The sequence below is a fragment of the Candoia aspera genome, chromosome 13 (genome assembly GCF_035149785.1).
Source record: "Candoia aspera isolate rCanAsp1 chromosome 13, rCanAsp1.hap2, whole genome shotgun sequence".
NCBI lineage: Eukaryota > Metazoa > Chordata > Lepidosauria > Squamata > Boidae > Candoia > Candoia aspera.
In genome coordinates, this window is record NC_086165.1 from 9,908,353 (window position 1) to 9,933,983 (window position 25,631).

At 38.5% G+C, this 25,631-nt stretch overlaps 1 protein-coding gene and 1 long non-coding RNA gene across 4 annotated transcripts; both read right to left on the reverse strand.

The window, feature by feature from the left end:
* Positions 1-4,474: 4,474 nt before the first annotated feature.
* LOC134504862 (uncharacterized) lies at positions 4,475-6,520 on the reverse strand. The gene is made up of 2 exons (XR_010068688.1): positions 6,216-6,520; positions 4,475-6,064 (listed from the first exon to the last, which is right to left on the reverse strand). It is a non-coding gene; the product is annotated as an uncharacterized LOC134504862 (long non-coding RNA).
* A 3,629-nt stretch (positions 6,521-10,149) lies between these two features.
* Positions 10,150-25,088, reverse strand: COPS2 (COP9 signalosome subunit 2). 3 transcript variants are annotated; one of them, XM_063314288.1, is made up of 14 exons: positions 22,676-22,802; positions 22,056-22,169; positions 21,187-21,270; positions 20,841-20,918; positions 20,466-20,591; positions 18,549-18,659; positions 18,380-18,457; positions 17,177-17,351; positions 15,628-15,806; positions 15,476-15,528; positions 14,389-14,486; positions 13,893-13,975; positions 12,478-12,536; positions 10,150-10,842 (listed from the first exon to the last, which is right to left on the reverse strand). In XM_063314288.1, the coding sequence occupies exons 3-14, from the start codon at positions 21,187-21,189 to the stop codon at positions 10,698-10,700; spliced, it is 1,188 nt and encodes a 395-aa protein (XP_063170358.1). In that variant the 5' UTR covers positions 21,190-21,270; positions 22,056-22,169; positions 22,676-22,802; the 3' UTR covers positions 10,150-10,697. The 3 variants fall into 3 exon arrangements, with proteins under 3 accessions (XP_063170358.1, XP_063170357.1, XP_063170355.1); XM_063314287.1 differs by lacking the exons at positions 21,187-21,270; positions 22,676-22,802 and adding an exon at positions 24,996-25,088 and having other exon boundaries at positions 18,549-18,638; XM_063314285.1 differs by lacking the exons at positions 21,187-21,270; positions 22,676-22,802 and adding an exon at positions 24,996-25,088.
* Between the last annotated feature and the right edge of the window lie 543 nt (positions 25,089-25,631).

Below are 25,631 nucleotides of genomic sequence, written 5' to 3' on the forward strand. Positions count from 1 at the left end.
AAGGACGGGGTGACTTGATCCTCGATGCAGTCCTCCGTTGGGTCCGAGAAGGGGTTGCTGACGGCCGCCTGCGGGGGCTGCGGGCAGGTTTGGCTTCACTGGGCACTCCTTTGCTGTCTAACTGGATTTGAGAGCCAACGTGATGCCGTGGTGAAGGGGCTGGCCTAGAAACCAGGAGACTAGGCTTGCCTTAGGCATGGCAGCCGGCTGGGCGACCTTGGGCCAGTCGCGCGCTCTCAGCCCGACCCACCCCACAGGGTTGTTGTTGAGGGGAAAATGGGAGGCAGGAGAATTAGGTATGTTCGTTGCCCTGAGTTACATATAGAAAAGGTGGAATAACAACAATAAATCCCCACTGTATTCTAGGGAGGACTCAAAGCAGCAGACCTTTAAAACGAAAACCGTAGGAAAAGTGGAAAGCTTGCCACCGAGTACATACTAAGTCATGCAACGAATGAGGCGTCTGGGCAGGCTTTCTGAAAGCAGGGGGCCAATGCTGCCACTGCCCTCACCTGGGAGCAGCAGCAGCACAGGATGAGGCCCTCTGTGCCCGGTGGGGGGTGAGGTGAGGCACCTTCTCTCCTGACCACCTTAGCACCAAGGCAGGTTTGCTTGTCTCCAGCTTTTCCTGCAGGAGCACAAGAATATGGTGCTCTTATTCAAGAGAAGGTGCTTCTTTGCCCTAGAACAGTGGTTCTCAAACATTTTGGTCTCAGGAACCCTTTATATTCTTAAAAATGACTGAGGACCCCAAGCAGCTTTGGTTTATATGGGCTATATCTATCGATATGTACTTTATCAGAAACTAAAACAGAGAAATTTTAAAATATTTGACTTTGTGGACTCCCTGAAAGAGGTTTGGGGACCCCCAGGCCACACTTTGAAAACTGCTGCCCTAGAACAACCGGTGAGGTGGATTGGGCTGAGGTTGACAGATTCAAGCCCACCTGGGGAACTTCATAGCTGAGGGGCAAGCAGACACACCCACACAGGCCCCCCAGCACTAGTCCAAACGACCGCATCCCTGGATTGCAGGTGGCTCTTCTGGAGCGTGCTAAAGTGGACACACTACATTTTGGGTGAGTGCTTTTATTGCACACCCGTGGCATGTGCATATATACTGGATTAAGGTACGGGAGAATGTGTCATTTGCTTCTCTGTTCTCAATAAGATGGATTTTGTTATGGTCACAAACTAGAGTTAAAAATAAAATACACAAAAATAAGAATAAAAACACAAAACAGGATAAGAATGTTACAATTGGTGGTGGCTTCATCAGTGGGCAGTCAAGATGTGTCTAATTTTACGGGCAATATAACAAAATTTTAAGGAAACTAAATCATACTTGTCTGATAACAATTGTATGTTAAAAATACCATAATTTTCCAGGTGTTTTATCAGGTAAGGAGCTTGCCATTGCTTCCTTCCTAGGGCTGAGAGAGAGGGACTGGCCTAGTCACCCAGCTGGCTTTGTGCCTAAGGCAGGACTAGAACTCACAGCCTCCCAGTTTCTAGCCTGGTGCCTTAACCACTACACCAAACTGGCTAAAGTATCAGTTGTGGGGGAGGCAATAAAAAGAGTGCAGGAAAAGATGTAAAGGTAATAAATGAGTGGTGTAATATGAGAGAGGTATAACGAAGAATGGGTGTAGGCAGATTGCACTTACTGGCTGCATTCACACATTTTTCCAAGATGAAAATAAGCAAATCACATGTGAAGCCAGACAGTTGCTCTGGTCTCTCTTTGGTTGGGATGTTTGTGATTACATTAAAATCCCAGGAAACTAAGCATAACATCCTAATGGTTAAATATGGTTTTAACAAAATGATTTATTCACAATGGCCATTATAATTCTACTCAATATTTTCAGGTTTCCTTCTGAAAGCGACAGAATACATTTCTGCAAAATAATATATTCATTTTAAAAGCATGTTACTTTTGTCTGCAGTTACTTTTGTCTGTCCCCAGAACCATATACCCTACATCATGTATTATTAAAGTGGAAGTAGAATTGTTGGGTTCACACATTGCACTAAGCCATGGTTTTAATAACAGTTTGTGAAACAAGACACAATGACCTGGTTGACATAAAATGTTAAGGGTTTCTCAAAGGATGTGATTATATGTTGCATGAATCCAACACTAAACATTATGGCTTAGATATCCAGCCACGCATTGATGTTTTCACTTTTTTAAATCTTAAAAAAATGTACAGATTGTGTGTCTGGTCATAATAGGTTTACTGACCCAAGGTTAAGAATGTTTTAAAGAACCTCCTCCTTTCATTTTGTTTTGACAGGAATTGGTATGGGTTGACCTGCATGGAACCTATGCTCAATAATGGGCCTGTTAGTCAAGTTTTATGTTTAGAAAGCAGTAGTAGAATATGCATAACAAAGTAATAGTCCATCACATTTTTCCAGAGTGATCTAATATTTCATAGGAAATGAAAGGTAATTATGAAGCGAGTCACCTCCTGTTGATTACTTCTTTCAATTAGAAGTGCTTATGATTCTATATAGATAATGCTAGCTCAGAGGACAAGTACATGTTTGCTTGACCTATTTGTAGAATTGAAAGCAAATATTCTTTAGATAGTCTTCTGCTGACATCAAAGTGGAACTCTGAATTCTAAATTTAAACTGTTCTCCAAGAAATAACTGGTTTACAACCAGGTGCTGTTCACTGTACAAAATCTGTTTGTTATAGAAATATGTCTGAAACTGATTTGACATTGGGTGGAGGAGGAGGTGGCAGTTGCAACGAAGGTCGCTTTTTTGCAGATTCCTTTGTAAGGAAGAAATGTAAAGACTAAAATCTGACCTTATATTGATACAAGACCAGAAAGGTCAGTTGGTCAAGAAATCATTTTGGGCTTTCATCAAACAGTTTTTGACAAATCCATTTTGTTGTTAAATAACTGCTCATATCTCATCTTGCATTAATTATTGAGACACAATATTTGAGTTAAAGTCTTTGTGCTTTAAATGATATGCTTGTCAGGGTCAGCCTAAGAACAACAAGAGTCAGTCCATTCAGACTCCAGTTCTTTATTTGCTCACACTGTACAGACAGAATCTTGCCAGACTAAAGCTACTGTACTTAACCTAAGGGGAAATAACCTAGGAGGCTCTAGGGCAGGGCTATCCTGAACCTCTTCTTTTTTCCACCATTGCCTCCCAGACTGTGCCTCCTTTTATCTCCTCCACCTCCTTGGAATGTGCTCCCTCCTTCCTGAGAACCAGCGGCACTGCTGAAATCCACATCACACGCCCCTCCAGAGACACATTCCATAACATCGCTTCACCAACTGCTGTTGGTTATCTGCTGAAATCCACATCCCAGTTGAGAAGCAGAGTCCTCTAAATGCTCCTGGACCTGGTGCTCTTCATCCTGCTGACTTCTCACATGCCCTCCTTTGTGAAAGCAAACAGTATAGAGAATGAACAGTAAAAATTGAACATTTGGCTCTGTCTTCTGGAACATGGTGTTGACTGAACCAGAGGAGGAATGAGTGATTAAGTAGTGCAGATGAGATAGTGCTCCTTCCCTTGATTGGCCTCTTGCCTAAAGGGGCTTTAAAAGATGGACCAGCTACCTCTACATTGGTTGATTCACACAAAATAATGCTGGTGTAACTGTACCAACATGAATTCAGAGTGTTTAAAAGTCATTTTAGAAAGAGTTTAAAAATTTGCAAAACCTGTTTGTCCAGAGCCTGTAGCAAGATAGAGAAAATGATCTATGTTTTAATGTTTCCAGAAAACTGCATTCTACAAATAATTTTGGACAGCAAGACAAGCTGCAATTTGATACATAACCAAAACATGTTTACAGCACATTGAATCAGCTCCATACAAAATGGTCAGAAATATCAACACAATCCTGTGGAATATGCCAGTGATGTAAATGCTTAGTGGAACTGCATAAGCTATTTCTGTCTTTTTTAAGGAACAGAAGGCATAACTCTTCCTTTCCATTTCCTATTACTTTGGGATATTTTCATACATGGGAGGCTTAAAGTACTTCATATATTATTTATGTTCATGTGTGGCCATTATTAACACGAGGAAGCAGAGGAAATGTATTTATATTGCAAATTTTTGTATTGCAATATTTTTACATTCCTGTTGAAGCTCGGGAATATTTCTAAATGTCACATGTGAAAAAGTCCATAAACTGCTCTTAACATGTTTACACATAAATTAGTCCGTTACTACTTGGTGCTCAAGTGTTGCAGCATTAGAGATATCTTTGTTCTGTTAACATTTTCTGTTATGATAAAAGGCTGGATTAGGAAATTACACTAAAGGCGTAGTAGCATCCATTCCTACTATTATGATGCTGTAGTAATGTAACCATTTCCCCTCCACCCCCATAACATATCTTTATATTTTCCAGTGTATGATTAAGGTGTGTATCTAATTCCTTATATAGTACAAGCAGATTATATCAAGAGTCCTTAAAGCCCTGCAATTTAAGAGGAGAGTTTAATGAGTCATCAGTAAATGCATGAGTGAAAAATGTAGCAAGATGATAACCAGTAGAAAGATTTCCTCACTTTTCTAAGTAAACAACTTAATCTTTGCTCTTCTGTCCTTTCTAAAATATATTTGCTTTATCATTTTTATGCATTTTGTATTCCTGTTCATAAATGGCTCATTTAAAAACCTGGTTGCTGTTCTTATCCTTCAAAATGTGGGAGAACATGTCCACCCAACAGAGAATCCAGTGAAAAATGCCCACTGCAAGCATGACTTAAAACAACTGTGTCCTTTGTAATGTCCATCTAGTCTATTAAGCAAAAATCTAGCTCAGCTTGTTAGAAATCCTACTCCCAATTGATGCTGACTGTGGAATTATAGCCTGTGACATTTAAAAAAAATGCTTGATTGTATTTAAAATAAATGTATTGCTGCACTGAAAATATTCATTTTTTTTGTTTTTTGACCCAGAAATACATATTCTTATAAAGGTCATTTTTAAAAAAGGCTGTTGTTCAAGCTTTGCTAACCCTATGGTTCTTCAGAGCTAATCTGCTTAATATTTCTTAATCTTTGTGCTTCATAGCAGCAAAATTCCTACAATTATGTAGACATATTGCATGTACAAGGGAGGATTTGCACATTGTGGGAATGCAGTTTTACCTTCAGTGCTCTGGAGACACATTGTACCTGCAAAAATCTGTGAAGGATGGGTGGGCCTCAATTTTATGATTAGGTGCAAAAAAATAGATTTTATCCTCAAGGCAGTAATGTCCCTAAAGCAGCACTTTATTCTTCCCCGTAAGAAATCATTAATATGGGAGAGATTAAGAACATACTGTGGAATCTGATCTGATATGCACACTTAGCAGCCCTTGTGAGGGCACAGCAAACTAATTGAGCTCACGGGTGCTTATTAATATCCTGGCCTTTCTGTCCTGGGACTGAATCTAAAGATTACTCTTTTCAGTTCCCCCAAAATACTGTTGCTCCAGAACACTGGGAAATTTAAACGGCAGCTTTTTTGGTTAGCAGTATTAAGTGTTCTGGCAGCCTGTTCATCACTAAATGCAGTGCTTTATTTCTGTCCCATAGAAGCTAATGGCAGCCACTGGAAAGTTACTGGGTGAAAGAATTACTTCCACACTCTGGAACTTCCAGGGGTTTCTGACTGGATTAGGTTAACCTTTGGTCTGATCCAGAATGACAGTTTTTATGTACTTACGATAACAGTGCCACACCCCACGTGGCTTATCTCCATCATAGCACATTGCTATATATGAAGTTTTGCTGCTAAGCCCAACTTCCTCATAATAGGTGGAAAAATGCAGTCCTGCCAACTGGGCAAGAGGGGATGATATCCAGTTCATGTGCTTGTGCTGATTAGCAGTGGTCCATCTTTGCAAAGTAAGAATAGATCTATCTTCTCCTGAGCTTCAAAAAAAAAAAGTCAAAGGTCTAACCATCTTTAGGATATTACCAAAGCTTGGCCCAAATGACCATGAGTTATGGATGTCACATACCTTGTGCTGGTCCTTTGATGTTCTCCAGAAACCATGCAGATTATCTCAGGGAAGATCTAGAAGAGAGATTTGCTTTCTGTTTATAACATCAACATCCCACCTCTCTTCCAGGGAGCGCAAAATAATTAAAAGCAAGTCCATATCAATGTGTATTAGGTTTCATTTCTGTAGAGTAACTCTTTTATATTTGATTTGTGATATACTTACCAGACAGATTGTAGTGGTGGTCAAACAGTTGTTTTCACTCACTTGGAGAGCTACATCCTGCTACTCCAGCAAGATCCCCAGGAGTGCTAGGATCCTCTTGCAAATCTCACTCTTCCTCTGTCCATTTTGCTACTCATTTTCATCAAGCTAGTATTGAAAGGAGAAAATTTTACTGTTGACTAGCATACTCCTGCAACAGTGAGCTGCAGGAATAGCCCAGTAAATAGATCCCCTGTAAAATACTGTAGTTGCAAATGTGGTAAGATTATCTTGTCACAGTATGTTTACGTAGACCCATTAAAAATACATAGATTCTGAAATTTTTGCAGTTTGTTTCCTGCTTTGAAGTTATATCCTTTTTGTACATGAAAATCTAAACTACATTATCATGTTTATTAGGATTTATACAAAGGTTGTACATCTGAGATATACCAAGAAATCAGCCCACAAAATGAATTTTACTCACCCTTCCTTGTTAGCTGTAATTAGATATGCTCTACTTTGGCTCTGGCTTAAGCCAGTTAATTGTCAGTTGAATTTTGTTAACTTCTGTATTTCAGCACTTCTTAAAAACTGGTACAATTCCCATCATGGGCAATCTTAAAATGGGCTGAGTAAATCTTAGTTGATACTAAATGTAAGCCATAATGCAGAGCATAGAACACATTTTCAAGCCCTACTGAGTTTGAGCATTCAACATTAAATGTATAACTAATCCCAATTAACTTCAACCATTATGCATCAGATTTCATCCTGTTCACTGCTCCCCAAGGTTTTAAAAGGGCAGTTCTACAGAAATCTTGATAAACAGTTGCATTAATACTGCAGACTACTGGGAATATTAAAATCCAGTCTATCTCTAGTCAAGTTGAGATAGTACTTTTAGTTAATGTACTTTTGCGACATTATTTGCTTATATATTTATATAAACTTCCAGCTAATGCTAAAACAGTTCAGTTTCAAGTTAATGGCTTACAATTTAACAGACAAACAAGGACCAGGAAGGCAGGAGCAAAATAAGCAAAATTCAAGTATAATGTTCCATCAGACAGTTCTGGAAGCCAAAAGAGTTCATAAACTGAAGCCAACAGAGCAGGCCTTGCTAGCTCACCTGTTTTTTCTTAGGCAGCTGAATAGATGACTTCCAAGGGAACCAGTTCTGAGAGAGAACTTCTTTAATTGGTAACCAAAATAGGATTAGCATTCACTTGCAATTCTTCAGAGACTTTCAAATAATTGTTCTAGTTTTAGTGGATGTCACAAAAAAAAAAAGCCTCTTTTTAAAGTTTGGGATTATATTTTGTTTGTTGCCTCTTCTTTAACAGTTGTTATGTCCACTTTAAAAACAAATCATATATTCTATCAGAGAAGAAAGTGAAAAGGATTTGGACATAACTTTGTGGCAGATGTAGACAAGAAAAACCTCAGCCTCTTTTCAGTATTGAGAATAATGTATCAAAGCAAACATACTTTGGGATTTTCTTTACCTGTAAGAAAACTGTAGTCATAAAGAAAGGATCATAAATGTGTGGTCCAGGTTTGTACCTCTTTCATCGTTTGCTAATACCTGTACTGTCTTCCTCATTCACTTTATGTTTGAACACTTTTTATCATGGACTGGTACTTTCCATTTCCTTATTATAAATCTCTTAAGATTATAGTTCAATGAATTACAGTCCAGTGAATATAAGCTACTGTATCCTTCCTCACGGAGAAGCATTAAGCATGCCAGGTTAAGGCATGTTCATAATGTTTTGTTGCATTCCTTGGTGGAGTCAGAATTTCTGAAGTGAAGCACATAGATTCATTTTACATAAATCTGCCATGTGCATTATACAAGTCCCCTCATTGTTCAGGCATCATCTTAGGCAAAAATCAGTTCAAATAGCCTAAACCAGAATTAACAAATGTGATTGTTAATCTTACAAAAATACTTCTCCGCTTCTTTTAAATTATGTGATAAAAGGATTCACAATGTTGTAACAGTAATTGCTTTGGCTTAGTTGTTAATGCTATTAAACACAGATTAAAAGTTCAGATATTCTACAGGATTAAAGTCCCTTTGCCCTCTAAATTCTGTCCTCTTAGTTTCTATTCTGCCCATACTTTCCACATGTGCCTGATTGCTTTTACACAGCCAGAGTCCCTCTGTCAAGGAGTGGGAGGGCTTTGCAGATTCCATATATTCCTGTTCTGCATGCTGTTTGTCAATTCAGCAACAGCAGAACAAAAATATTTCAGTTGTGAAGAATGATATAGGATTAATGACTGATTATTAGGAAACAATTCCCATTGAATTTCATTGGGTTTACTTCTGACTAATTATGCTTACAACTGCACTGCAGATAATAACCAGGTTTTAAAGGATGGTGTATCTGTTCAGTCACAAATACTGCTGATTCCATGTGTAGGCATATATCCACACATTACACCCTGAGACAAAAGGCTCATGTTGGAATCAGTACTAAAAAAAAAAGCATGGGGAAAACACAGGAGTTACAAATAGAAGTGACACAACTTCCAAAAATATCCTAGAATGAATCTGAGCAATAAACTTGCAACCTACCCATACACTTCTCAAAAAGCAGATTTCCTTTCCTGAAATATTAACTCCTTACACGTCGTTGACATGTTTGAAAATCTATATACATTACTGATACAACTGTCTGTATCAGTTCAACCAAATGCTGAATCTAATGGGATAGGCATAGGAAAAGGAAAATATACAAACAATTGTGTATCTATATGTATTACCTATATGTTTTCTGAAGGAAAAAAAATCACAGCCCTCAACAGTTTTTTCTTCTTTTTTCCTATTTTCACAAGTTAAGTGGCCTCTTTTTATTGCTTTGAATTAGCTGTGGTATTAGTGAGAGTAGTGATTGATTTCAGAAATCATACATGTTCAGACATTTTTATCGTCATGAGCTCAACTGTTTGCTCCGAAGCATGTCTTTTTAATCATTTGTAAAACTTAACTGATATAACTTTCATTGTTTTATTGTATCAGTTCCCCAGTTATCAGTAATGACAGAGGAATTTACCCGAAAGAAAATTTGCCAATCATTTTTTTTCTACAAAGCGCAGCCACATATAATTGTATGGCCAGCTTAGGCTTTTTTTTCTTTTGCTTTTTTAAAAGATTAATCTACAAACTTCAGTTTAATACTACTAGCCCATCAGCTATAATTCAAGTTATTAAAACCAAAATTTAAAAAATCCAAATCTGAAATTAATTAAAACAATAGCAGATACAACACATACTTACATACTCTTAAATAAGGATTACTGTACCTATTAAATTAGAATTGTTAAAACAATAGTGTTTACAAAAGAAAAAAAACAAAAGCAAAACAAATACACATGGAAAATATAAGGCAATCTGCATAGTCACCCCAACTGTCCTGCTGCCAAATCACACTAATCATCTCAGGTAGTAATATCTATCAAATTCCATGCTCCCCTCCCATATGGGCATGCCTTTCTTTTTCAGTTTCAGAGGTAATTATAGTTAACATTACATCACTTGTATTTTCAGAAACTATATTTAACCAAAACTGGTTTGTAAACCCATTCTAATCTCAGTTGCAAGGTTTAGGTTGCCATTAATTAGGACTATAAAAAAAAAGAAAGCAACTGTAGCTATCATGCTAACCATAGTGTCTTCTTCAACAGGAAAGTCTAACAATGATGTCTACAGTAGAGAATGCACAAGCCATGCCTGATTACCAGTTATTGCAGTTTAAGGCCAGCATCAGGAAAAAAAAAACCCAAGGATTTTAAGCCCTTTGCTCTTTCGTCTCACAAATGCAATTCACCCATGTAATATAAAACTTTTCAAGAAATAATAAATATATATTTACAATTTCTGAACTGCACTGTTTATTTTTGCTGCTTGAAACCTAAGTGACAGTATGCCACCATAATTGTGGGGTTTCTTCTAATCCTTTATTACACTGCAGGTACAGAAATATGCAGACACATTTTTGGAGAATTGACATTTTGCAAAATGCAGCAAACATTTCGATTTATACATGAGAAAGAGGAAATGTTCAAAAGGGTATGCATTTCAAGTTATTGCAGGTTATTTTTTGTGAGACTTCCTTTTCTGCAGGTAAAATATGCTTAAATTTAAACCAACAGGAACGTGTCAGTGGAATTAAAATCATGACAAACATAACCTTCTCTCTGGTCATAAGTTGCCCCTTGACAGATTATTAGGGTGTTGCATGGTGAGGGCAAAATGTCAACACAGCATAAATCCCGTGGCATTTTGGTTTTCTTCTGAAGATTAAAGCTGTTTTTTTCTTGGGATAAATGCAGCAGCAAAACACAAACCAGCTGATCAAAAAAGCACTTCTGCCAGTAACTCCACTAATTTCAGGGCACACCAACCGACAGTAGTTTTGCCATTCCCAGTTTTTAAGGTTTATATCACTGCGCTGTTGCCTTAAGTACATTTTCATAATAGCTTGTTCTTGTTTAAGCCAGTTTACTGACTACTGCCTGGTTGAGTGAGTTTAGTTGGTTGGTCCATTTATCTAATGCAGTATACCGTGCTCCACCCCTCTTCTGATGATCTAGCTCAAGAAGTTGATTAACTTGATCAATTCGGCCATGAATAGTGCTAAAATAAGCGGAAAAAAAATCACATTACAAACTGATACATTTTCAATGTGCCCAATGCTCTTACAATTGTTAAAATATGAGTTTGTGCAATACTTCGTCTTTCCTCCTGAATCTCCTTTCAACTCTTTCAGCAGCCAATTATATGGAAGCATAATCTATGTACTTCTATTAATCCTAACCATAATTTGTCACAAGTCAGAGTTGGTGAAATTTGTTTCGAAACTCGTCATAATTTGACAAATACTAATGCTACTGCAATTTTACCTTCAAATGGGATTCAAGGTGAGTGCAAACCCACACAGTGTTCCTAATTAACACGACTAGGAGATTGTGAATATATCAGCACAATGCCGAAGTTTAAATTGAAGAACTGAAAACATTTGCGTGAATACCAAACAGCACTTTGGGGCTGAGACTCTACATACATTTCAATGGCCAACTGCAAGCAAGTTTAAAAAAACAGGGAAAACAAAACCAACAACAAAGATGAGGAAATAACTGAACAATGCAGGCAGAACATCTCTCGTACAGAGATGTTCCTATTAGAAAAAAAAAACGTTTAAGGGGAGAGGAAGACACTCTGATCAGTTAATTCTTAAGGAAATACTAGAAATTTTACCTATAGATTAAATTTGTTTTAAAAACATTTAATTTAAAATAAAGCATGGAACAGATGAGATTGAAATGTGCTGTGGTGAAATGGAAGTGACAGTGAAATGATACCTCTTGTATAAATTGTAACCGATACGATAATTTGATATACTTCCATGTTAAACCAGTATCTGTTTCTGTTTTGTTCTATCACCCAATCTAATGATAAGGTTGATGGGAGTTTTAAATGTTTAAGGATCTTTAGTAGATATTACTTGAAATGGTCTGGAGACTTATTCAATAAACTATTTACTTCCTTACTAGTAGATATCTGAATGTTGTTTTTTTAAGCTACATCCCCTGAATCAATGTTAAAAGTATCGGGTTATTGAGCTAACATTAAAATGCGAGGAGGAAAAAAAACCTTTGGTGGCTACATCTCTGACGTACTAGTTTAATCCTGTTTTTGAACATAATATCTACCTGTAGTAAAGGTAAAGGTTTCCCTTGACGTAAAGTCCAGTCATGTCTGACTCTAGGGGGCGGTGCTCATCTCCGTTTCTAAGCCTTGGAGCCGGCGTTGTCATAGACACTTCCGGGTCATGTGGCCAGCATGACTCACGGAACGCCGTTACCTTCCCGCCGAAGCGGTACCAATTAATCTACTCACATTTGCATGTTTTCGAACTGCTAGGTGAGCAGGAGCTGGGACGAGCAACGGGAGCTCACCCCGCCGCGCGGTTTCGAACCGCCGACCTTCCGATCGACAGCTCAGCGGTTTAACCCGCAGCGCCACCGCGTCCCAGGCAATATCTACCTGTAGAACTATAAAAATGATAATGTAAACTACTGCTTATTTGTGAGTTTATCTTCTACATGATACCACTGTTTCGCAACCAATGTCAAATATTCTACTATTTCCATACAACTTGACATCAACACCATTTTAATTGGAAAAAATAATACATTGTTTATATTTCCTGCACTATAAATAAGCCCTTGAAAATACTTATTGCTGAAGAAGAAAAAGAAAAATACTCACTTATCCAATATACACTGCACAAGCAAGCTTTCCACATCAGCTACATCTATGTTTAACTCCTAAGGGAGAAAACAAGTCTTATATGTTTTAAATGCCACAGAACATCTGGTATAAAACTAATGGTTTCTTTGCTCTCCTATACAACTTCTTGATTTACGTAGACTAAATATATAATATCTATACTTTAAATGGATCATTGGTGCATTCACAGATGAAAGATCGTTTCCTGAAAGAGATCTCTTGCTGGTGGTTGTTGAAACCATCCACTGAAATTATAGCAGAAAATGTTGAGAGAAAGATTTAACTATCACTACTATAACTTATTTGCAAATGCTGTGCCATTGCCCAGGCCACTACAATTAAGGCTATTGTACAAGAAAACGTTATTAAGAAAGAATGCGCCTGAATGTAGATGTGATGCAAACCTATCGTTTATATAGCAAAGCTGTAGCTTTGTACTCATGTAATGATTTGTTTAGGAATAAAAACTGAAACATTTTGAAGTCGATTTACAAACTACAGGTTCATATTGATATGTGAACCTTCTTCATACATCAAACTAAGCATTGTTTACTGAATAATCCAGAATTGGCTGGGTTCATGCAAACTGTAATTGATAAACCATGGTTTAAAAACCATATTGAGGTCACACAAAATGCTTACAAACCACTGTGGTTTGCAAATCAGCTTTGGATGACTGCTTTGAAAATGACTCTGCTGCATAAAAAAGGTAACAGTGAATTTATAAAGCACTAAGGAATTGGGAAGAAAAAGAAGCAACTCTAAACCATTACTTGCCTGCTGGAAAGACTGAATAGTGTCACAAGTTCTCAATGATATTTAAACCATAATTTTATTTCATCATCAAATCAACACTGTAAAAAAGTGAATCCTCCCACATGTATTTCATATTTGCCACAAAAACTGAATTGCCATACTTTTTTGGAGCAACATTATGACATGATATAGTATTGTCATTCAAGGGAATACTGTAGAATGGTACTGTAGAATGCCCTCAACTCATCATTTGTTGCAGCAGCAGCCATTTTAAGTTTTAAAAGAAAATCTGTCTCCTTTGAAACCCTGCTCCAGAGGTAACAGACTTTTTCCACACACAAAGCTGAAAGGGCTTACAGGCCCTTCCTTGGGTACTGCCAACTCCAAATTTGATCAAGAAGCTCTCCTTGGAGAACTTTTAGCTCATTGCTACTCCAAACCACATACTATTTTTTTGTTTCTCTGGTGGGAGTGTTCTCACAGCAGTGTCTGGAAAAGACCACAGACTGGGTGGGGCCACAAAGGGATGGCCCAAGTGTTAGAGGTTCAAAAACATGAATATGAAGATCAAGCATTTCTTCTCTCTTTCTGACAAGCAATGGGAACTGAAATGCTATGCAAACAATATTTACAAGTACCTTAGAAATAAATGGAATATGTATTCTTGTGTAAGGCTTAATTAATTTTATAAGCACTTGTGTCCTGATGTTTCGCAAAAGTTCTGGAAGAGAACGAAAGCAAAACAATTATTGTATGAATAAATGCTAGCATTATAAATAAAAGAAATGCATGCTTTTCTATCTAGGAATCACTATAATGCTCTTTATGTATATCCTGAGCTCTAGTAACTAATTTTCAAATTGTCTTTTCATAAATTAAAATTGAAATAACAAAATTTAAATTATCCAAAAATATTTAAATGACGCCAAGGCCTTTAATTGAAAAACTTATCACAAACCAATGAAAAATGTAAGTTTTCCAAGTAAAAATCGAGTGGTTCACTCCTGACATTTCTAAGGTTAACAGAATTTAAGATGTATCTTTTTCATTATTTTAATACAAAAGAAAGCTTTATGAACTGGGGACATTTATAGTTCGGGCTGGTGGAAAATTGAGAATGCATCACAGCTGTACCTTCAATGTGCTCCCTTATGAAGGGATCATCCATGATGTTACTGTGATTTGTCTTCAGAATCTTCTCAAATTCAGTGATGTCATTATTCTGATAGGCACTGCAAGAGAGAGAGAGCCGAATTACATTTTTGCAGACTAAGAAGACAGCAGGCACATTAATTTGTTTTTCTAACTGCAATCCTGCAGATGTATTTAGACTGCAGATCAGGAGGGTAGGGAAGCCAAGTCTATGGGATGTAATTTCCCGACTTGTGGAATAAAATACTTTCTATTTCTATTTATGATATAGTGGCTACAATTCAAAGTGCTAATCCAAGTTTAACTAAGGGTTTTGATACAACCATTTTGTTTTCTATAGAAAACTTCTGCTCTGTATCAGGAATTGCTTTGTTAAAAAATCTCCTCTGCTTCAAAACCAGTTTAACATCTGCCATGAGTTAAACAGCTGGAACAGGGAATTAGTTGCTCCATTCTGTTTCTAGACCTATATGCTTTTAACAACGCAGTCCCATTTATCTACATGCCACATATTGCATCCAATCATTCAGATAATGTAAGATCTGGTAAACTAGAAGAGCCGCTTTCGTAATACTCGCACAGGAACTAAACATCAGGAGTATAACAGATTGGGGGACTGCTTGATACATCAAAATATGTGTACCCCTTACCTTCTGATGGCCATTAATGGAAGAATTTGTACTTTTTGCAATTAAAGATAATTCTGAAACAAACTTCACATTCTCTCTACAACTTTATACTGTTTCAAATTCATCTGTAGGTTGCTATTCATTTTGCTTGTTAAGAAGCATGGGTTGGGAAGGGGGTTGCTTGGGATGGGAGGGGGGATAGTCAGTCTTGGGGGTGGCTGGTACTGTGATTGTGCCAAGCACAAAACTGTTGCCATCTTGAATTTCACATTTTATATCTGGTATTTTTATTGCTATTTATGTATATTTATATCGTATTGATTTTATATTGTACTGTTTTTACTGATTGTTATTTTATTATCTGTAAGCCACCCAGAGTCGTTGGGTACGAGATGCACAGCAGAGAAATCCGATAAATAAAATAAAATAAAATGTCCTACCTTACTAAGTTTGTCATTGCTAGAATCTCTGGATCATTTTTGTATGGTTTTGCCTACATGGGAAATAAACAACATATATTTATATTTAAACAACAAGAAAAATATTTATGCTAATCACCTTCACAAAAAAAGGAAGACATGGACAACCATACCTCCTGAGAATCAAATGGATTTATTCCAGACTTCATCAGCATGTTTGCTAGGACTAAATATTTTAAGCAAGTGGTTCTTCTTGGACTCCCTGATTCGTCATAATTTTTGAATGCTTCGAAGAAATCAGTATGTGCCTTTTCAAATTCACCTTCTCTTAGATGCATTTTACCACCACATTCTGCAGGGGGGAAATCAGACAGCTGCCAATGATTTACTTTTGTTGCATGGAACAAAACACAGAACACTTTCTAAAACTGACCTTTTATTTATTAATACTGACAAAGGGACAAGCAGATTGAATAATGTCTAAATCATGCCTCTTATTTCAACTACCCATTGTAAGGAAGTGTACGATGAACACTGCAACCCTGGACAAACATTCAATTAGTACAGTGAACTTATATATAGGTAGTCCTTGCTTAGCGACCACAAGTGAGACTGGCAACTCCATCGCTAAGTGCCGCAATCACTAAGCAGAAAATCAAGTGACTGCAGCAGACTTACATCACTTCCCAGTCATTAAGCAAAACATCACACGGCCACGACTTGCAATTTTACTTCTGTGTTCTCCATTAACTCTGCGTGTCACAAGCCATTTGAGAAGCATGCAAATAGTGATCACATGACCATGGAACACTGTGACAGTCATAAATGCATGACAGGTGCAAAGCACTCGAATGGCAATCATGTGATCACGGGACGCTATGACAGTCATAAATGCAAGGATTGGCCGTAGAGCTGTTTTTTAACACTGTTACAACTTCAGTCGCTAAACGAGGCAGTCAGTAAGCAAGGACTACCTGTAAATGCATTTGTTCAGATGGAATTTTCCCAAATAGCAAGCCTGGAATCTCAGGAACATTAAGTCTGTTCAATATTCAAATTGGGTTTTATGTCAAGGTTAAGAAGTGAAATGTGACCGTATCTGCATTGTAACTTAAGGAAAGGATACCATCTGCCAAAAGCAGTATTTTTTTTTTCTAGAGTTGGGCAACTCTTGGATTCAGTTCCAAAATGCTGTTTCAGAGTGTGAGCAGGGGCATAGCCACATGATCCTGAAAAGAAACATAGCTGTTTTAAAGAGCTGCATATAGATCCTATGTTTGCCTGCCATGGACTCTGAAGCACCTTTTTGGAACTGAACTCAAAGCATCACAAGGCTCTAATTATTTCCTGCAGGACACAACCCCAATAATGCCAATCAATTCTAAGAAATTTCATCATATTTGATATGTTGCCTTTACGTAATAGCAGTATAAACATAAAACAGAATATCTACATTCTTCCTAATATTCTGTAGTTATACTTGTTGATAGCCAGCTTAACATGGTTTCTACAAGAAATGTCCCTAATGCATCCCTTACCCTAAGCATCCCTTACGTTCCTCCCTTCCCCGTAATCCAAATCATTCCTATTCTAATATGCCACAGGATGAAGTATGTTTCCATACTTAACACTTTAACCTGTTTAAAATACTGTTGTATTAACTAGCGGTATGCCTCTTACAATGGTCTAGTCTACTGACTTTTACGGAGCCCCAGTACTTGCCTCTGATAACTCCCATGATCAGTGGATGAGGAATTGCAGACTTGATGTGCAATGACTGTTCATATAGTGCCTTAAGTTTTTTATTATTTTTTTGTGCTGTATACATTTGAATTTCCAAAGCATAAATTTCCAATAGCTGGGTGCCTTTTTTAAGGTCATCTTCTCCATCATCCGTCTAGTAAGAAAAAGAAACATGTACAGTATAAAATCATGAAAAAATACTTTTTCCCCTCTGTTTCTTGCAAAATACACTTACAGATTAAATTTATTTTATAGATTTTTATCTATAAATAGTATCTCATATCCACTGCAAGTAAATTCTAGCTTTTGTGACATCGGTATATCTGGACTGGAAAAATGAAGCAGTATACAGTTTAAACAAACACACAAAAATATAGGTTCCCAGGGGCCATAGACTTGCATTTCTACAGCTTCCCAGAGGGCGTAACTGTGTTCAGAGTTCCCTTGCTGCACCTGAAGGGAAAACTCCAGGGGTGAACCAGGAAATTAGATATCAGATTCTCCATCCTCCCATCAGCTTCTGATATAAGTTTATTTCCCATATTATCTGGGAAACCCAGATATTGAAAGCCCCCAAGACAGACATGGCAAGAGACTTTTGGAAGAGGTTGAGGACTGTCTGCTGTAATCCTGATCTATGGAACTGGATGAGAAAGTTAAAAAAGAAATGCCAATGTCTCTTTTTTTCCCCTTCTGCCCTGCAGATCTGCAGCCAGCAGAGCAATGGAAGCAATGGAGCACTATTTTGTAAATGGACAGAAAGATCAGTCATGATGTATCACCAAATGTGCTGGTAGAATGCAAATGCATAACATTTAGCAAAGCAGGCTGGTCAAAGTGACCATTTTTTTTTAAAGAATCCAAATCTGATTTCAACCGATATTTGCTTTGGGAGGCAGTATTATCAGTAGTATCACTAGCCTTGTAAAATTTGTTCAAAGGCAGGTAAAATACCTCCTTAAAATGCTTTTCAAAGAACATGTCAAAGCAATTCCTCAGAGCAGCCCCACAATGGCAAAAAATGCTCTTCCTCTGTGCACATCAATCACCTTCCTAAGGTATGCCTGCCAAATCACTTCAGTACTTGGTATCCTGTTGCCAAATAAATGCTTGTGCTATTTGAATACCCCACAAAGGAGAGTAATTACAACTGCATCTCTTGAAAAACAGACCGCACTGTACCTGACATGACTGATGGAGTTGGCGTAAAATCTTCTGTAATTTGCCATACTCTTCTCGTTCTAAGTATAATTTGCCAAGCTGTAAAGTAAAAGGTGATTTTTTTTTTAAAAAAAAGAATCCTAAATATTTTAAAATTAGTAACAGTCCGAAAACTAGGTGGGCCATTTACCTTGGTGTTCGTCTTAAACCACAATCTATCATTCTTAGCATCTTTCAGTGCTTCAAGTGTTGTCTCATAAAATTCCTGAAGCAAATCCATCTGACATAAAAAATCAGAATTCTATAATTGTAAACAGCAAATTTGTGCCTGTTAATAAAGTCAACATGAACATACCCAAAGTGCAACTTTGAAAACTTATACACTCTAATATCTGCATTAAGATGCACATATATTTTTTTTACCACTGATAAAAATACAAGCAGTAAACCGTAACAAGATCAACTTAATGTGGGTTTCCAAACTCTTTTCCAGGCATACGTGGGAATCTGTTTCATGGTTAGAGTGTCTTAGTGCCTCATGGAATAATGCTGCAATTGGACCTGAGCTGTTGAAGCTGCACGTTCCACTATCCTTTAAAAGAATGAAGCAGACTGCAACTTCCCAAATGCCTTTGTTTTGGCATCAACAAAATTATCACCCTGCATCGGGTGAACAAAAGTAATAAAAGGAGAGATATATTATTACTTTCTTCTCCAGTGAGATATATTGAAAGGGAGACATACTGCTGTTCAACTATAACCAAGTTGCACAAATAGAAACACTGATTTCATAATTTTTAGTGCCATGCTTCTTATTTATCAGTTCTCTAACTAAGCAGCTATTATCTTTTCAGGTCTGGAATAAGGAGGGCTTGGGATTCTCTCACCCAAGGAAACTCTGCCCATGAAAATAAACAACACAGATGCCAACAGCAGAATCACAGTATTGTGTAATTCAGGTTTCTGAGAGTATTTTAGGAGTTTGAAGATCCAGTATGCATGAACAGCAATATTTCAACACTGTAGTTTTAAAACATTGAAAAAAACAACAATAATTAAGGAGGAAGAGGGAGAAAACTGCAAAATCAGTAATATTTTTTGCTAAAAAAATGCCACTTACAGTATTGCAAGGGAAATGAAACAGATATTTAGATTTTTTAAAATAATAAGACACTGAACAACAAGCTAAGCTAAGGCAATTGCCTAAATGATCCCAAAGCTCATTCGAAAGACACGGAACACCATCACTGAGTTTGGGATGGGATTGCCCTATTCATGGTATATGGATAGCTGTCAGAACACAGGGAATCACAAAGTGTTGAGCATGATTACAGCTGCCAAATGATTTTTCATATTTATTCAAGTGACTATCCTGATTACACGTTTGTCTTTGCAATCTTGCATATCATGTAAGAAAAACCAGTATCATACAACTAAATTAAATAAAAAAGCTGGCCTATAAAGTGGGATTATGAAAATTAGGAAGAAATTCCAAATCAAATTTGCAAAGAATAAATGTTCCCAGAAGATGTCCACTGACATGTCAGAGTTAAAAGCTGGAGAATATTCTGATAAAGGGTTCAAGATTTCCACAAGTTTCAGTAGACATCCTGTCTTTCTTTAACCCCCCCACCTTTATATGCTATACTAAAGGTGCACTTTCTTTGCTGAAGACGACTATATTTTAATGCTATATATCTGATATAATTCTGCTAAATCTCCCAAATTCTGTCTCTCATGTTCCACATCTCCACTAGTAGCTATATGGCATTTTCAAAAATCCCAGTTCCCTTTATATTCAAAGGACCTGCAACCTCTTTGGGACAACCAACACACGAAAGCAAGTTTTACTCATTCTATGCGTTTTTGCATGCAAGAAACAGATTATGAAGATAGATTTTTTTTTCCTTTGCGGTTTGCAAGTCCTTGTAATAAATGCAGCAGAGGTTCTCCGTCCATTTTGTGATGGGGAGAATTGAGAATCTCTGATTAACTGGAATATGGAAGATTATTTTTATAACTGAAAGAAGGTAACATTTCTAATATTCTCAAAGATGATTTTCAAGAAGATGCGAATTCTAGAAATTGGAAGGAGAGATAATCTAACCTGCTTTGAAGTGGATATATAATCAAGAATAGAATTGATGGACTTTTCTGAATAATTCCTTGTAACTGCACTCCGTATGTAGGTCAATAGTTGTTTATATCTGTTCATCATTTCAGGAAAGTTAGTCTTTATCAGGAAAAAAAAAAAAAAATATTTATGAATTATAACGATGTATTTCAAACTGAAGATGAGTTTACTTAGTGAATTTAAAAATAAGGCAAACACTGATTTAACTGGATACGTGCCTTGTATTCCTGCAATTGCTCTTCCACTCATCTGTGAAGAGATCATACTTTGCTAACAGCAAATTTCTCCCATTTTGAAATGGCTTAGTCCTTACAGGAAAAACCCAAGTAAAAAAGGTACACATCTTACCAGTTTGAAATTTATTTTTATCATCTGTTTTAATGCTTTGAATCCCCATTCTCCTTTTTCACCTTCAAGCTCCAAAACCTAAAAAGCAGAGAAAATAAGATAATTTTCTCAGTTTTGATATTCGTAGATTCATCAAAAGCTGCAGTAAATCCAAGCCAGCTTCTTTGTTTTGGGAGAGATTGTGGGTGAAAGTCTTCTCTCATCCTGTCAATAGCAATTTTTACAATTCCTGTATTTCATCAACTGAATGTCAGTGTCCTGATTTCAAGGTCTTCTTCTGCATTTACAACAACAGGAAAACAGCCAGCAGCTTTATGCAGAAATTATTTTCAAAGGAGATTGTCACCATCGAGTTCTATCCCACAGCACCCACAATGTCCTCTTCATTTAAGCAAGGCATCAGTGACTGAGTCTACCTACAGTGCAGTTACTAAGACAACAACAAAAGAAGACAGATGGGAAGAGAAGCGGTAATACATGGTTCTGGTCCAGCCAAGAGTAAGATAGGTAGCAAACAGATTAAACTCTCATCACAGTAGTTAGCCTTTTAAATATATTTTCTATACATAATTATTCTCTACCACTCCCCAACTTCATATGTGTTCTGAGATTATTTATTTATTTATCAATTTTTATCACCGCCCATCTACCCCCAAAAGGGGGACTCTGGGCAGTTTACAATAAAAACACAGTAAACCATTCTCGACCTGGCTGACTTTGGAAAAAGTGTTCATAAGCATATTTTAAGAGGGTTCACTTAATAAGAAATAAAACGGGAACCAGATACTCTCAGGTTAAACAGTCCATTAATATGGGAACCCAGTTACAGAAATATTTTTAAAAATCCCCAAAGTAGCAACAATAAGACACACTATGCTTAAAATAAAGGCTCCCGCTGGAAGAGTCTTGAATTCTTCTAAGCATCATTGAGGATATTTTGATTAGCTAAGCTCAGTCCTCCCAGAACAAGAGGCTGTGAGACAGAGGAGCAGGGATATTCCAGACAGGTTTCACAAAACTACCCGTTAGATAATTTGTGATATCACTTTTCAGCTACCGTAAATGATATTGAAAGTGAAACACAAAGAAGAATATTCCAGGGTTGATTGACAACAGGATTTTGCCGGCACCAGGCTATCTCAGATTTAAAAATCTAATAAAGAAAAATATTTAACTGGCATATGTATACGAATATAAAGAAATAAAACTGTGAACCTTTTGAAAACTGCTCAGTGCTGCTTTGGGGTCATCCTCCTTCAAGGCTTTTGAGTTGTAATACTGATTCTCCAAATCTACATTTGGTTCAGAGTTGCTGTCTTCAGAATATTCCTATATTTTACAAAGGGTTAAAAAAAAAGTCAGCCGAGGACATTAAATGTTAATCAGTTAAGTGATAAAAGCCTGAGAAAAATATGCACATGGGGTAGAAATCAATTTCCCAAGTGGGAAATTGTGCGGGGATGAGGTGTCGTGACTTGGCATGAGCAGATAGTCAGCACTGGCTTCTGAAGCTGCCACACATCCTGGCTGCGTTAACAACTTGAAAAGTGATGCTTATATGCATTCTGAAGCATGTCTTTCAAAGAAGTTGCAGGATCCTAACAGGTGTAGGTCTGTGTTAGTGGATGATGACTGGAAGTTGAATGCATCCTCACAAGGCAACAGTTTTGAGGAACAGCTTTTAGAAAGGCAAAGCTGGCGGTATGAACAGGTTCTAGGATAACATTTCAGGTAGAGGGATTAACAGGAAGCATAAAGCTAACATATACAGATTACTAGTGTCATACTGACAGCCTTTGAGAAGAATATTCCCTATTTAATGATTATGACAGTACCTGAAATGAGTACTGATGGGTTCAGGTACCAGTCTTAGTTTAAGCTTCTGCTAACTTTTTACCAGTCTTCATCTCTTATAAAATCCTTCACAATCTGTTCATTTCATGTTTATTTTAGACAGTGTGATGTGAGGGAAGGCTTGATCTTCTGAATAGTTTTTATGAATGTATAAATGTTTTTATGAATATAATGTTGTTAATTAACTTTGTATAGCTTTATTTAAAAGCTATCAGAATGTAGTTTTCTTCACTGTATAAGCATCTATGCAAAACAAAGCTGTTTTATGTACATCCTTCCCTTTATGGACTGGATATTGAATATTTTAGATTCTAAATGCTTTTATTTAAAAATAAGGGGGAAATTTAAAAACTGTCTCTTCATCATATGTCTAGGACTATGTTCGTTTCTCGTTCACTGTAGAAACTAAAATCAGTAGTTTTAAAATAAAACTACTTTTTGTAGTTTTGTCTTACGGAATAAAAAATAAGTCAACCACAATAAAATCTGTGCAGCTGAACAGAACATTGCTCATTTGCTGGAATACATCAAAACTTGTAGGCTTTACTTTTACAAGACAGAGTTCATCAGCCCAAGTATTAATCTTTTCTGGATTAGGTTAAAGGTATGAGGAATGGAGTAACTCATAATTATGTTACAGAAAGGTTTCTGCTATGGAAGAAAGTAGCCTAAATAACCGCTTGTTAATACTGCTTGCTGGATCAGATGGTCCCACAGTCTACCGTCAGCTGGAATCAACTAACGCTTCCATCAGCCCACCTCCTATATGCTTTCAGTGTGATTTTCAGAGACAACTTGCTTCTGGCTAAGGAGATTCTGCTTGTGTTTATTGTACACAACAGGCTAAACCAGTGATTTATTAAATTTGTCATAATTGGTGGATTCATACAACCCAGTAAACCGTGTTTTACAAATGGTCTAAACCTGGAGAAGCCATACCTGACTACCCTATGCTGTCCAAGAACTTAAACAAGAGCATTTCTTAGCTACAGTCTCTCTGTTTTTTAAATGAAGGTGCTAGGAGCTGAATCTTAGATTTTAAAAGTGGAGAACATGCAATCTATTTCAAGAAATAGTCACACCATGCCTTCTGACAAAACTTATGAAGAGGACTATGTTACACCCATTTTTTCCAGTGTTTTCAAATATTAGCATGTACTCTCCCAAACCTATAAACAAGAATTTCAATTTAGAAAAAATGCCAGCCCTTTGTTTTCTGTTTTATTCATAACTGGAAAGATCCACATGTCTGATTTCATACAAAAATGTTACGTATTTTGCAAAAATAACCACTAAACATTAGAAAATCACAAAACCTCCCCATCCCAAAAAAACTATCAACCCAGAAAGCTGTTTCTCAAAAAACAGAATTACAACTTTTCCCATGGTACCATGTGACTCGATACATACTCGTTCAACAGATTAGTCCTGTCACCCCTTTTCAGGGGCAGCTAAGGCAACTACCTGTCAAATTACATCAAAGCAGAAGACCTCTACCACCAGGAGAGAAAGACCATAAAGACATAAAACATGCGATTACACCCCCCCCAAATAATAATAAAATAAAAAACCCTATATACATACATAAAAAGAAATAACCAGAATAATCAGTTAGATAATAAAGTTTGACTCGGGCACTCATGAAATACTATGTGCCATCAAGTCGTTTTCGACTCTTAGCGACCACACAGCCAGATGAAATCACATATAGATAAATAGATGAAATGCTGGAGAATCGTTAATATTTCGGAACTCCTTTTTTCCAAGTTAAAACTGCTGCCTCCTTTCCAAAAAGAACCCCCCCTACTGACCGACCCGCCACAGGCGAAACCCAGCCCGGGGAGGGGCGGCGGCGGCGGCTTCAGAGCGCACGACCGGGCGCCCCATCCCGGCTGCGCTGCTCCGGGGAAAGAAGCCCGAATCTCTCCCTCCCCTCCGGGGGAGAGGCGAGGAGACCCGGCCCAGCCCTCCCAGCCGCGAGCCCCCGACTCGGCGGGCCCGCAGAGGAGCCTAACGCGGGGCCTCCTCGGCTACTTCCCCTCCCGCGGGGGGAAGGAGCGACGCGCGGGAGGGCCTCGCTCACGCCGCTCCGCCCGGCAGCGCCTCGCCCGCCGCGCTCCTACCCCGGGGCAGCGAGGCGGGGAAGGGGCCGGCGCTGACCCCGCGCCCGAGCGCGCGGAGAGCGAAGCCGCCCGGCGGCGGGGGAGCGGAGGGAGGGGGCGGCTGAGGCAAGGAGGGGAGGCCGGGGCCCCGGGGCGCAGGGGCCCCGCGAGCGAGCGAGCGGCCGGCCGCCCCCCTTACCAGGTCGTAGTCCTCCTCATCATCGCACATGAAATCATCCTCCATGTCAGACATCTTGGCCGGAGGACGCGCGGGGAGGGGGGTGGAGGGGGTGGGGCGGAGGGCGGAGCAACAGCCGGACGGACAGCCCTCTTCTCCCACAATGCCCCGCGGGCCCCGTCAACCTGAGGACGCTCCCCGGCGCGAGGCCGGAAAGGGGTTGCACACAAAAGCGTCCGTCGCCGCTCGGAGCCGCTTTGGCGCGCACGGAGCCTCGCTCAGGGTGCACCAGGCCCGCGTTTGGCAACCAGGTCCTTAGCGACGGGTCGGGCCTGGGTTGCAAAAGCGTCGCTCGGCCGAATTCGTTGGGTTTGAGGCATCGGGCGGGGATAGATGCCCCCGTTACACTCGCGCCTAAGCGGCGAGGCTCCCAGATCCCGGGTGCAAAACTCTGGGACGACGTAAAGATCGCTGCAGAGGGATACGGAGTACTCGCCTTCCGGCGGCCCTTCGGCTTCTTGGTAGCCGAGGAGGAGCCTATGACGAACCCCGAGGGGCAGAGTCACGATAAATCTGCCTCAGTCAACTTTCCCTAAATCGTCAGCCGATTAAGGGAAGAGGAGAAAGAAGCATTTCATCAAGAGGAGCTTCCGCCTT

Coding starts and splice junctions, on each gene's coding strand:
- COPS2 (XM_063314285.1), bottom strand. CDS start 25,049: ATGTCTGACATGGAGGATGATTTCATGTGCGATGATGAGGAGGACTAC. Junction 15,807..17,176: donor GATCATGGGAGTTATCAGAG/GCAAGTACTGGG, acceptor TCCCCCCTGCAG/AATGTGGTGGTAAAATGCAT. Junction 10,843..12,477: donor GTGCAGTGTATATTGGATAA/GTGAGTATTTTT, acceptor CGCTTATTTTAG/CACTATTCATGGCCGAATTG.